Source organism: Populus nigra, chromosome 3 (genome assembly GCF_951802175.1).
Source record: "Populus nigra chromosome 3, ddPopNigr1.1, whole genome shotgun sequence".
Classification (NCBI taxonomy): Eukaryota; Viridiplantae; Streptophyta; class Magnoliopsida; order Malpighiales; family Salicaceae; genus Populus; species Populus nigra.
In genome coordinates, this window is record NC_084854.1 from 8,095,941 (window position 1) to 8,109,125 (window position 13,185).

A 13,185-nucleotide genomic window follows, 5' to 3' on the forward strand; every position below is an offset into this window, starting at 1 on the left:
TTAATGATAATGTCATTATTGCCTTTGAAACCATCCACCATATGAAGCAATGTAGGAAAGGTAACAAAGGCTTAGTAGCACTAAAGATCAATATGAACAAAGCTTATAACATAATAAAATGGGATTACTTACAAGCAATTTTATTAAAGTTGGGATTTAATACTGGTTGGGTGGATCTGATTATGTTATGTTACATCAGTTTCTTATTGTGTGTGTTTGAATGGAACAAAGGTTGGGCCAATTCAGCCAAGTAGGGGTTTGTAACAAGGTGACCCACTTTCACCATACTTGTTTATTCTTTGCAGCAAGGGTTTGTCTACTTTAATTAGACGTGTCAAAGAAAACAAAGACATCTATGGGTACAAGATTTTTCGAACAACTCCTTTTGTTTCTCACCTTTTTTTTACAAATGACAGTTTTATATTTTTTAGAGCTACTACATGGGAAAGCACCATGGTTAAGCACTTACTTCAATAATATAAGATAGCTTCTAGGCAAGCAATTAATTTTGCAAAATCTGGTATCTACTTAAACATAAATGTGATGGGTGAATGCAGATCATACGTTTCGAATATTTTGAAGGTCCACAACCCTTTGAATCATAGAAAATATCTTAGATTGCCTTCCATAATTGATAAAAATAAAAGGGATGTTTTTTTTATTATATCCATGATTGATTATGGAAAACGATCCATGGTTGGTGAAACAAGATACCATCAAAAGCTAGAAAGACTTTAATGATATCTTCAGTAGTCCAAGCCATCCCCACTTATAGTATAGGAGTGTTCTTATTGCCACATGCATTATGCAAGTAGTTAGAGAGAATGATGAATAGCTTCTGGTGGGGCTATAATCGTCATACTGGACGTTGGATTAAATGACAGATGGGGTAGATTATACAAATCAAAGGATAATGGTGGATTGGGCTTCCGCAACAACAAATCCTATTGTTTTTTCCTTTGCAGTGTAGAAACTCAAATGTAAATCATGATGGGTAGAGCCCATTATTCCATTGTAAGCCCAACTTAAGTTCTATTACAAATCTAGCTTCCATATGAAACTGGCGTCCTATGTGGCAGTTCTGATGCTTCGGTCATCTTGACTTACCAACCAAACGGTCCATGGACAAAAGTGGGCCCAAGCATGTATGCTTTCTCCTTCACAGATCACACCTTTTCTATTGCTTTTTTTATTTTTTTATTAAATAATAAAATGTATTTTTAATTAAGAAATAATTATTTTTCATTGGAAAGATTTTAAAAACGCATCATCACATCAATATATGAAAGTTGAAACCATCAGATTTTTGTTAACCTTCAGATCAACACTTTAAGATTTAAATCCTCTAATTTTAGTAATTATTTTATAAAACCATCTACTTGGAATCAAAACAATGGGTTTAACAATAACCTGGTTTTAATTAACTTAATTATTTTATAATTAACGTTCCCAATTGGGCTCATTTGGGAACGTGGTTGCAGCTGCGGCTGTGTTCCCAAAAAAATTGAATTTTTTTTTGTAAAATTTAATATGGTTTATATATTTGGGATCGTTTTAATATGCTGATGTCAAAAATAATTTTTAAAAAGTGAAAAAACATCATTGACATGTATTTTAGCACGAAAAATTATTTGAAAAGCACCCACAACCATACTGGCAAACACACTATCTAAAATAAACAGCGTCGCCCGCTGTTGTCTAATCAATAACCGTGACAACAACAATGCTTTGGCAAGTTTTGTCTTCTTTAACAATGATTCAAGACTTATAATTATATTGAAAATTGTGTCGTAATTCTTTTTAGTTATACTAGACCATCAATGTATGATCAAGATGGTTGTTTGGGAACATGATTGGAATGGTATCTTTTAAAAATTTAAAAATTTTAATTATTTTAAATTTTAATATATTTACATTTAAAATAAATTTTTAAAAATAAAAATATATATTATTTTAATATATTTTACAAATAAAAAAAATATTTTTAAAAACAGCTATTGTAATATTCTCAAGCATTAAATATAATAAATTTAAAAGTCATTTATTATATGAAAAAAACAAAAGCGTCATCATCCATTACCGCCTCCAAGGGCCTCACCACTGTAATGTTTGTAAACTAATCAAAATTAATAATGATGTTATTAAAGAACTAATATTTAACCACTTACCTGGCTGAATCTAAAAGACCTCCCCCACATAGATACGAAAGAATGGAAACATTGCCATGTGCATTTCTTTATTATTATTATTATTATTAACGTAAGTATTCAGGTTAGTTTGTGAGTACTTTGACTAATTTTATAGATTCTAAAATTAATGACCATGTAAACATTTAGTAACCATTATATTAACAACTATAGAGTTCAAACTTGAAACCACAATAAAAACAAACGTTTTGATCCCAAACTCTTACCACTATGTTATCTACTAGATAGTTATCATGTGTATGTTTTTTTTTGCCTTGTATGTAGTGTTATTTTGTGTTTTTTTTTTCATCATTTATATGATTTGGAATGCAATTAAATTGGTCATTTCTTAGAAATTATTAGTAATAATTTCTAAGGAAAACTTAGTAGTTGATATGTAAAAATGTAAGGAAAAGTCTTCGCATACAAGTTCAGAATTTAGCCCAAAATGATGAGCTAGCTGAAATTTGTTCTATAATTTATTTTGTAAAACATACAAAAGGGTAGCTCTCTCAATAAATATGATTAGTAGGTGACCAAATTCACCCTGCTATTTATGAAGATAGCCAATAGGAGCAGACACAACTCGATGCATGCTGTGTGGCTCATATATATTTTGATAAGATCAATTTTGATATTAATATATATTTTATTAAAAGAGAATTTTAATAAAAATAATTTAACTTTTTTAACCGTGCCAAGAAAAAGTATATCAAAACCCACAAAAATTATTTAGATTCATATTAATTTTGAGTTTTTAGATTCAGTGGAGGTATTAAGGTTTATACGATGCATTGAAGGGTTTTTCCTTTTGAAAATATGTTGCAATTTAGGTTTTGGAGTCTGAAATACCCCTCGTCCTTGATTTTCCATCCACTTGATGCCACGTCATCTTCCATGATAGATGTCTTGTCGTTTGTTCTTTAAGCAACCAACAAAAGTCAATTTGCACGACAGTTAGGTATTCTTAATAGGATTGACATGATTCTTTTGGCCTTTTTTGTCTATTTATTTATTTGTTTTTTAATATATTTTACAATGAAATACTCTTTAAATCAAATAATTAAAATTATATTTGAAAAATTATTCGGTTTTATCATAATTTTCAATTACGGTTAGAGCTTCTTTATATTAATACTAACAATTATTTTATGAGAAATTATATATTAAATTGATTTTAAAAAAAATAAATTCATGAATATTTAAGGAGAATAAAATATTTTTTTGTTACTAATTTTTTATATATTTTTCTCACATTAATTGTTGTTTTGGTTTTTGTGTCTTCCAGTAAAATTGTGAAACACATTTTGTTTATTAAAACTTGTTATTCATATCATAAATATTTTTCCTTAAAAAAACCTTCTAATAAAAAAAACATGTTTTCATCAAAATAAAAATGAATCAATGAATAAAAAATGAGATTTTGATTGAAAAAATGTATTTTTTTCTCAATTTTGAATTTTTAAAACTTTTATGAAATACTTATTATATTTGGCTTTAGGTTTTATTAAACAAAATATGGTACTGGTTAAAAAGATATTTTTTTATCAAAATGAAAAGGAAATACATGAATAAAAAATATGATTTTTTACTACAAGAATACATTCTTTTCTTTCAAAATTTAAATCATTTTATTTATTATGAATATTTATTTTAGTTGTAGAATTCAAAAATGAAAAATAAGAAAGGTCCCGCTACAGCAAATGAGCAAACTAGCTAGTGCGTGTGACACATGAAACCTTTTTTATTCAACGGTAAGAGAATTTCCAAATCAGTTAACAATCACAATTAAATGAAAAACTAAAATACGAAGGTGTTTTTTATAGCATAAATACATTATTTATTCTCTCATAAAAATTTTACTGTAAATTTACTATTTAAAATACTTTTTTAATTTTATTCTTAAACTTTTTTTTTGCGATTGTATTTTTGTTTTTTTGTCAAATTCAAGAGTAATTGAATCAAATTTATTGACTAAAGAAGAAATTGAAAGATAAGTGACGGAAACAAAAAAAAAACATCATAATAAAGAGTGATAGTTTTCAAGTTCATATAAAAAGTTTCATTTAGTTTTCATATTTTAAAAACAATAAATATTCGGTATCTCAATATTTTCTCAATCAAATTTTGGTATAAAAATTTATTTTTATTATTTTTTAGTTCCTGATTTGAAAAAGAACAGAGAGAGGTCATTAAATGTTGGTGTAGAGAGAGAAACAATATCATTGACACTAATTTTAACCACCAAAATAATTGATCTTTGTGTCAAATTATTTCATTTGATGAGAGAAGTTTACATTAGGTGATTTTTTTTACTTTGAAAGTGTCTAGAAAAACATATTTGAACTCATGAAGATTTTTTTTTATCAAGTTTTGTGGTGGTTTTTTGGGTTTTTTAAAATCATGGATAGGTTTGTGACGGTTTCTATTGTGTTTTCTTGATGTTTTAGGTAAAACATGAGTTTTTGGATTAAAAACCCTTCTACCCCTGATGTTTCGGCCACAACAATGGCCAGATTCTAGGAAAATCAAACAATGTGTGTCTTATTTTTTTTTTATTTTTAAAACAAATTGAGGCAAATAACATGTCATCCGCTCTAAATGGAGAAAAAAAAGCCCTAGCTCTTGCGTGAACCCTAATGAAATGGGGCAGACGAGTTGGCCTGGCTTGCTAGGCCTACTAGGGTCTAACCTTTTTTTTTAATTATTTTTTATTTATATCTAGATTAATATCATTGCTCTCTTTTAATTTGTTTGATAGAATATCTTTTAAATTACTATTATTTTTTGTTGTTTTGTATGCATTTAATTTTTAAGATGTTTTTCTTATTCATCTTTATTTTTTTCAATCTCTTGTATTGATGAACTTTATTTTTTAAAATAAAAAACATTTATGTTCAAATTATATTTCTAATATGTGCAGTCTTACATAATATTTTTTTTGCCTTTTATTTTATTTAATTAATTTAATGTGTGAATATTTCTACTATTTTTGATTGAATAAAAAATTATTTTAATTAATAAATTTAACAAGCACAATTGAATAAATATCTCGTCTTGCGAGATTATATATATATATATATATATATATATATATATATATTTGTCTCTTGATTTTCATGTTTTATTTTAGTTATCGTTTATGATATTTTTTTATTTATTAACATATATAGTTCTTAATTTATTTGATTATATATATGCATAAAGTTTTTTTTATTTTCATTAGAATTTTTTTAACTACAAAAATGCATCGAAAAAACCTGTGTTTACAGTTTTTTTATTGAAAAAATAAAATAATTTTTTTATTTGATACTATTACCCTATATCATTAGAGAAGACAACACTATAAAACCATCTTGGTATTAAGTTATAATTTCATTTCAAATGAAAGGATTAAATTTACAACAGAGCTCATTTAATCATTATTATTAATATATACTAAAAAACTTTGGTATTTCACTTTAGTGATGAAATTGAAATATTTTTGTCTTTTATAGTTTGATCATCAAGATTTATTAAAAGATCTTTGTATTTCACTATAGTAATGAATAGTGAAATATTTTGGCCTTTAACAACTTGATTCTCAATAATTATTTTTTTTGCAAATTTATCTTTCAACGTTGAGTTTAATGGGCATTGGACTTCATAATTTATTTTGATTTATTTTATATAATTATTCCAGTCTTATAATTCAAGTTTGACAGGTTAATATGAATTATCTCGGCTCATTTGTTTTTTAATTGATTTTTTTGTCAATATCATTCATAGCATTGAGTTGATTAAAAGTTTGATTTCATATTTTTTTATTTATTTTTTATGAGGTTATCATTACCCAAATCACAAGTTTTACAGGTTAGTCAGATTGATTTAGAGTTTTTTTTATCATTTTTTAATTATTTTTTTTATTTCATTCTTCAACTTGAATTATTAAAAATATAAATTTATAATTTATAATTTTTTTTATAAAGTTATTTTTATCTTATAATTCGAATTTATTAAATCAACTCAAATTTATGGAAGATATTTTTGAACTGCAGCACAATCTCTCTCCTGCTCGTTTAGAGCAACTTGAGCGGGTTGGGCAACAGAAGAGAGGACAATAATTGAGAAAGTTCAGCCATTTGACATGCAGTGATCCCAATCATATAAACGCCACTTAATGCTGTACGACAACGTTTTGTTTTATGTCTTATCATATACTGTCTACAATGTTGGACGCGCTACTCTACGCGTGCCACAACATCAACGAAGATTACCATGCAAACCATAAAGCTTAATTCTTTCTAATATTTTTAAATAATATTTTTCAAAGACAAAAAATATAAATTATATTCTACCAAAAAAAAGAGAGAATGGGGATACGGTTAGCAGCGGAAAAAAATAGGGATTTCAGATCAATCATGCTCTTTCGTGTCCGTTTGGAGCAAGATGCCACCACTGTTTTGAGTTTTGAAAACAAAAATTCCTGCAAATTAAATTTTATTTTTGTATTTTTAAATTATTTGAACCACCTGCAGCGCATCCCCTTCATGGAAGAAGCACGTCATGGTCCTCGAAAACGAATGATGAAAAAGGAGAAAGAATACCGACCAACTTTCTAGTTATATGGTAACTCAGGAGTAAAACAGGAAAAAGAAAGACGGAGCAGAAGACAAAGTTAATGAAACAGAAGAGCAATCCAATCCAACTTGGAACATACATAGCCACACTAACATGAAAATGTGATCAGCGATTTAAGATTTTTGGTGAAAGAATTCACAGATCATTTGTACTCTGTGACAGCACCACATAATTCACACGCACGGAGAGGAAAAAAAGTAGATAAAATGAAGACTATTCTGTGTCTCATCACAAACAAGAACGACTACAATTCAGTCTGTCTGCAATTTGCACACCTCCACCTCCAAATCCCAATTCTCAAATTCAAGCGAGAGTTGAATTCTCTGCAGGAGATGTCCAAACAATATCCTTGAGGGCTGGTCTCAGCTCATTACTGCAGAATTGGTTATACTCCAAAGTGTCTCCATTATCTTTCTTCACCTCGACCACCAAAAACGATGGCGTGACAGCAAAAATGTCAGCTGCAATAGCTAGCTTTCCTTTCCTGCCCCTCTCCTGCCCTTGCAATCTCACTTTGGAATCACTCTTCTTGACATTGAAATTCCCTGCTTTGGCCACCTCTTCGAGTCTTGAAATCACACTGCTTGCTGGCCTTGTTGTGGCAAATCTCAGCTCCTCTTTCCCCTCCCTTGTCTTCTCCTCAAAAAGCGGTGATAAATCGAATCCCTGTGATAAAGATATTATGTGAAACGCGTTTAGTGTTTCAGGTTGCTTTGCTTTGTCTCCGTTAGCATCTTCTTCTCCATTGAAAGCCTCAAACTCCATCTCTTCTTTGCTTCTCACCGTCTTTGGCAATGATTTCTTGAACCAAGTTGAATCCATGACCTTGGAAGTCGTGATTCGAGTGCTTGGATTAGGATCAAGAAGCTTTGTGATCAGTCGTCGAGCTTCAGAGGAGAACCATTGGGGGCATTTGAAGTCACCTCTGTAAATCTTTCGATACATAGCCACAATATTATCATCTTGAAATGGCAAGAACCCAGCAAGGAGCACATAGAGAATAACACCACAAGACCAAAGATCTGCTTTAGCACCATCATACCCTTTCTTCCCAATTACTTCAGGTGCAACATAAGCTGGTGTTCCGCAAGTTGTATGCAATAACCCATCCTGCTTCAAATGCTCAGAGAAAGCACTCAGCCCAAAATCTGTAACCTTCAACTTCCCATCTTCATCAAGCAGCAAATTCTCTGGCTTCAAATCACGATGATAAACACCGCGACTATGACAAAAATCAATAGCAGATATCAACTGCTGAAAATAAACTCTAGCCACATCTTCTCTTAGCCTACCTTTAGCAATCTTGGAGAACAACTCGCCGCCTCGAACAAGTTCCATGGCGAAATAGATCTTGGACTTGCTAGCCATGACTTCATTTAATTCAACGATATGGGGGTGCCTCACCATCTTCATAACTGATATTTCTCGCTTGATTTGCTCCATCATTCCTACCTTTATCACCTTCTCTTTGCCAACTACCTTCATGGCTACACTCTTGCCACTTTGCAAATTACGCGCGTGGTAGACTTTAGCGAAGGTGCCATGGCCTAGTAACCGACCCATTTCATATTTCCCATGAAGCAAGGTCGGGTGGCCATCACTTGTTTTTTCTGCCATCGAAAGAAAACTTCACTAGAAAAAAAAAATCTTACGGATATAAAATATACAGAGAGAGATATAAGATTTTGGAAGGTGAAAACTACAAGATTTAAGAAGGAGAAAATGGCTTGAGAAAACACTATGGATCACCCGTCCTCGACGTGTTTTCGGTGGCAGTTTCTGCCGCCGATGCACTTCTTGGCACGGTAAGATAATTCAGAGTTTGTTAACAGAACCCCTCTCATCTCTCTGCATTCCCTAACAGGGCTTGTGTTTATGGAAAGAGATTTTTTAAGCTAAGGGAGTAGAGAAGCAAACGGGATTTGTTCTCTGCCTCTCTTCCTTTCTTCTTCTGAGTTCAATGTATTGAGGATGTCTTTATAGCAGTTTTTGTGGTCCTAATTTACCAATTTGTCCTCACTTGGTGGTCTCAGTCAAGAGTTCAATCTGACGGTTATAAACATGGTGAATGGGTGGCACTTGTCTGGATGACGTAACCAGTCCTGTACACGTGATATTACCATTATAGCCTTTTCCAGCCCTCTTTGCTAGGTTATTGATAATTCCAATGTGGACCCCGGTGCGTGAATTTTCTTCTTGTTTCTCATGAAAAATCATGGTTGGTGAAGAGTTATTGGTACATGCCAACAAAACTGCTGTGATGTTCAAGGAATTTAATATTTTATTTTAAATATTAATCTTAAATTTAAATCTAAATAATAAAGAAAAAGAGCAAAAATTCTCAATCACCACAAATCTCTTGGAATTCCTAGCTATGCTAGAAATGTATTAGAAGAAGCTTAAAATAATTGAATTAAAAAATTATTTTACTATATTTTTATAAAAAAATTCTCTCATTTGCAATTACTATCTCAATATATACACTCTCACTTGCAATTCCATACATACATACATATATATATATATATATATATATATATATATATATATATATATATATATATATGTTCTAACTTATTTTACAATTTATTTTTTAAAAAAATAGTTTTTATTTCAGCAACTACACTTGTAGGATTTTTATTCCACCACATCTATATATAAATATAACATCCATGCTTTCATTTTTAAGATTTGGAAGAAGAAAATTCTCTTTTCAATGAAAGAATAATATTATTTCACGAAGTAAAAATAATAAAACAAATTATGAAGTTAGAATCATAGTTTTTAGATCTGATCTGGTAGCCGGCCCGGTTCAAGGTTCGGGTTTTGGATTTTGATCAGGTTAATTTTTTTAAAAAAAATTAAAATAATATCATTTTTGTAAAAAAATAAGTCAATAAGATGCAGTTAGATTTTACTGGGTCATACCAGATTTTTTTTTCTTATTTTTTTTTTAACCTGACCTGATTTCAGCTCTGAATCTCAGGTCGACCCGCCTGGCCAGGTTGAGCCGAGACTTAAAATTATGGTTGGAACCATTTAGAGAGGAAAAGACCATTGGTGAATTACAATATACAATAATTAACTCAAAATTTTCTCATTTTCATTTGATTTTCATTAATCAAATGAAAATCTCAACATAAAATTTATATTGTCTTGCGTGAAAGAAACATGGAAATCCTAAAAAATATTGCAAAGCAGAATATGAAAAAGGTAGAAAATAATTGCAGTGAAGAGATGGCAGGTAAAGGTGGCTGTCATCATCAGTGGACCCTACCAGCCTCATTCATCCCTCTTCCCTGACCCACCCAACCCTCTTTTACTTCTGATAAATACCTCCAAATTTAAAAAGAAAAAAAAATCAATGGACGATATGGTATCTTATGTAACTAGATTTTTTTTTCGCGCAGCTTTGATGTGGGTTAATTGTTTTTAACATAAAAAACATATTTAAACAATAATAACTCAAATGAATCTAGATTAACTTGAGTAGTTAATCAGTAATTAGAGATAATTTCATTAAAAAAATAGAAAATTTAAGATTTAATAGTCTTATATCAAATGATAAGATAAAAAAATATCAGGATTAAATCAAGCTAATTTTTAAAACCCGCAACTTTAGTTATGAGACCGAGATTACCATACAAAATACTAAAACAAATTTGAACAAATTTCTTAACCATAAAAAATTAAAAAAAATTTAAATAGTAATCAAAATAATGAGAATAAAATCTGATATAAAAACTAATGAAAGAAAATAACAAAGGACTTAATCAAAAAATAAAATAAAAAAGGATAAAAAAAAAAATTAAAAGAATGAGAACTAAGATTGAATTAAAAAAATGAAATAAAATACCGAGGGAAAAAATTAACAGAAAAAACAAATTAAGAAAAGAATTAGAAAAAAGTAATTAAAATAATGAGGACTAAATCTAGAAAAAAAAGGGAAGTAAAATAAAATGTCGAAGGAAAAAATTGAAAGGAAAATAAAAACCAAGAAAATAATATATATATATATATATATATATATATATATATATATATATATATAAACAACAACCAAGAGAATGAGTATCATATTTGATATATAAATAAAATTAAATTAAATAAAAATTGATGAAATTAAAAAAGAATCCAAAACAAAGAAAGACTAGTAAAAAAAAAGAGGATCATAATTGAATTCTCTTTTCCTTTATTTTTTTAATCAAAATAATATCATTTTTACCTTTTAGTTGAATAAAAAATCAAGTGATTAGCTAGGGGAAAATCATGTCAACACCGATTGACCCCAATAACCCCAATCATTTGACCTAACCCATGACCCGAGACATGACGGGGTCAACTCACGGATCGGGTTTTAAAAGCATGATAAAAAAAATAAACACGAGAAATGATATGAAAATTCAATGAAATTAAAGAATGAGGGATGGAATTGTTAAAAAAACAATTAAGAAGAGAACTCAAAATAAAAAGAATTACAATTATAAAAATGAGGATCAAATTCAACAACAAACAAATAATTGAAATCAAATGATGAAGGATGAAATCGAAAAAAAATCCAATTAGAAAAAAAAAGATTAGAAGAAAAATAAATAGGAATCAAATTTGATTAAAAAACATAAAAAAAATTAAATGTCAATGGATGAAATTAAAAAACAACTAAATCAAATTCAATACAATTAAAGGATCAAGGACCACTTTGTAATTTTACAAGACCAACACAGAGGTGGAAGAGAGAGAAAAGAGAAGGGAGAAAAATTTCCACTAGAGCTTCACCGTACTCTTGCGGCTGACACATGTTAGCCCACCATCCTTGAAGGCAACCAGCAACTATTGAGAAATGCTGCTTGAAAGACGTGGGTGTTTCCCACTTGTTGGCCGACCATTTTTTTTAAAAAATAAGATAATTAGACTGTATAAAAAATATGAAATTTTAAAAAAACTCCTTAGACATTACAAATTTTAAAATAATTACATTGTGCAATAAAAATATATAAAAAATTAAATTATTTTTAAATGTTTCTTCAACTATTTAATTTTTTAAGGGAAATTTACTGGGATTAAATTATGTACAATCCATAATAAAACACTCAAACCTTTTAATTTTATTTCAGTTTCTGATCTTCAACTAAGATTGCAACACCAATGTCAAGTGTTTGATTCATTTAATTTGTTGTTCAAATTTTCAAATTAAGTACTTGTAAATCTGTTAAATTCATGTTTAATTATTAGATTAACATTTCAAAATCAAGATAATTACATCAATCAGATTTAAATTAAGAGTTACTTGGACATAGGTCCAAGACCACCATTTAACAAAAGATCTCAAATACAAAATAAAAAATATCCACGTTTATAAAAAATAAAAATAATTTAAAAAACATATATAAAAATAATAAAATAAACTTTATTTTTGAAACACAATCCCAAACATACTGTGTGGGGGCGAGGATGCATGGGATTTAAGAAGATAGCCGCATCCAAAAGTCCAAAACTTGACTAGAACCATCAAATTTGCATGACTAATATATTGTAGCATAGACCTGTGGACCTCCCTTTTTTTCCCTTCATTATCTTATCGAAAAATTAAACTTTATCTTCGTCTTGCCTAATCAATCTTATTAGTAAAAAAAGTGTAGAATAGTTCTTAGCAAGTTCCAAGTTGAGTCCATTAATGGCTGCCCAAAATCCATGCCGCAAAATATCTGTGTCATGTGACTCACAATTGCACACAGGCGCAGCACGCAGCAGAGAAACTGCTTGGGATTGCAAAAATGGGCGGCTGCAGATTTTAGACTTGCAGACTATTTCAACTTTCAAGGGGTTCACGGTTGGCAGTGGAGGATGCATGAGGACGGCAGACCACCAAAACAGCCCCACCTCGCTTTCGGCCGCCACAGTTTGACCAAATTGCCTTTACAAGGACATCTCCAAAGAAGAGCGAACTCTTTTTCAGGTTTTATTCTTTGATTTTGAAGCGCTCCAAGATAATATCTAAATAAAAAGTTAATATAACTTTTTTATTAAGAAAAAAAATCATTCCTTATATTTATTAAAAAAAATCAAAATCATTAAAATAGATTATTTTTAAAAAGTCCTTTCATCTCCACAACTTTTCTCAATATTTTTTTTAAAAAACTAAAAAAAATACAATTAAATTATTAAAATGATTTTTTTAATGAAGTGCTAAAAAGAAAACATATTTATACTATTAAAAAAACTATATTAACAATTTAAGTTTTTTAAAAGGATTTTTCCATTGAACAATTTAACTATATTAATATTTTAAGTATTGCTATAACCCACAAAACATCGTTATTATATGATTTAACATCATCATCATCATCTTTTTTTTTTTAATATTTTTTTTTATTTTTTC

The 13,185-nt window shown here is 29.3% G+C and overlaps 1 protein-coding gene across 1 annotated transcript; it reads right to left on the reverse strand.

Annotated features, from left to right (window-relative positions):
- Nucleotides 1-6,843: 6,843 nt before the first annotated feature.
- LOC133689059 (CBL-interacting serine/threonine-protein kinase 6-like) lies at nucleotides 6,844-8,767 on the reverse strand. The gene has a single exon (XM_062108774.1). It carries the CDS (start codon nucleotides 8,421-8,423, stop codon nucleotides 7,110-7,112), a length of 1,314 nt encoding a protein of 437 aa, XP_061964758.1. The 5' UTR covers nucleotides 8,424-8,767; the 3' UTR covers nucleotides 6,844-7,109.
- Nucleotides 8,768-13,185: the final 4,418 nt, after the last annotated feature.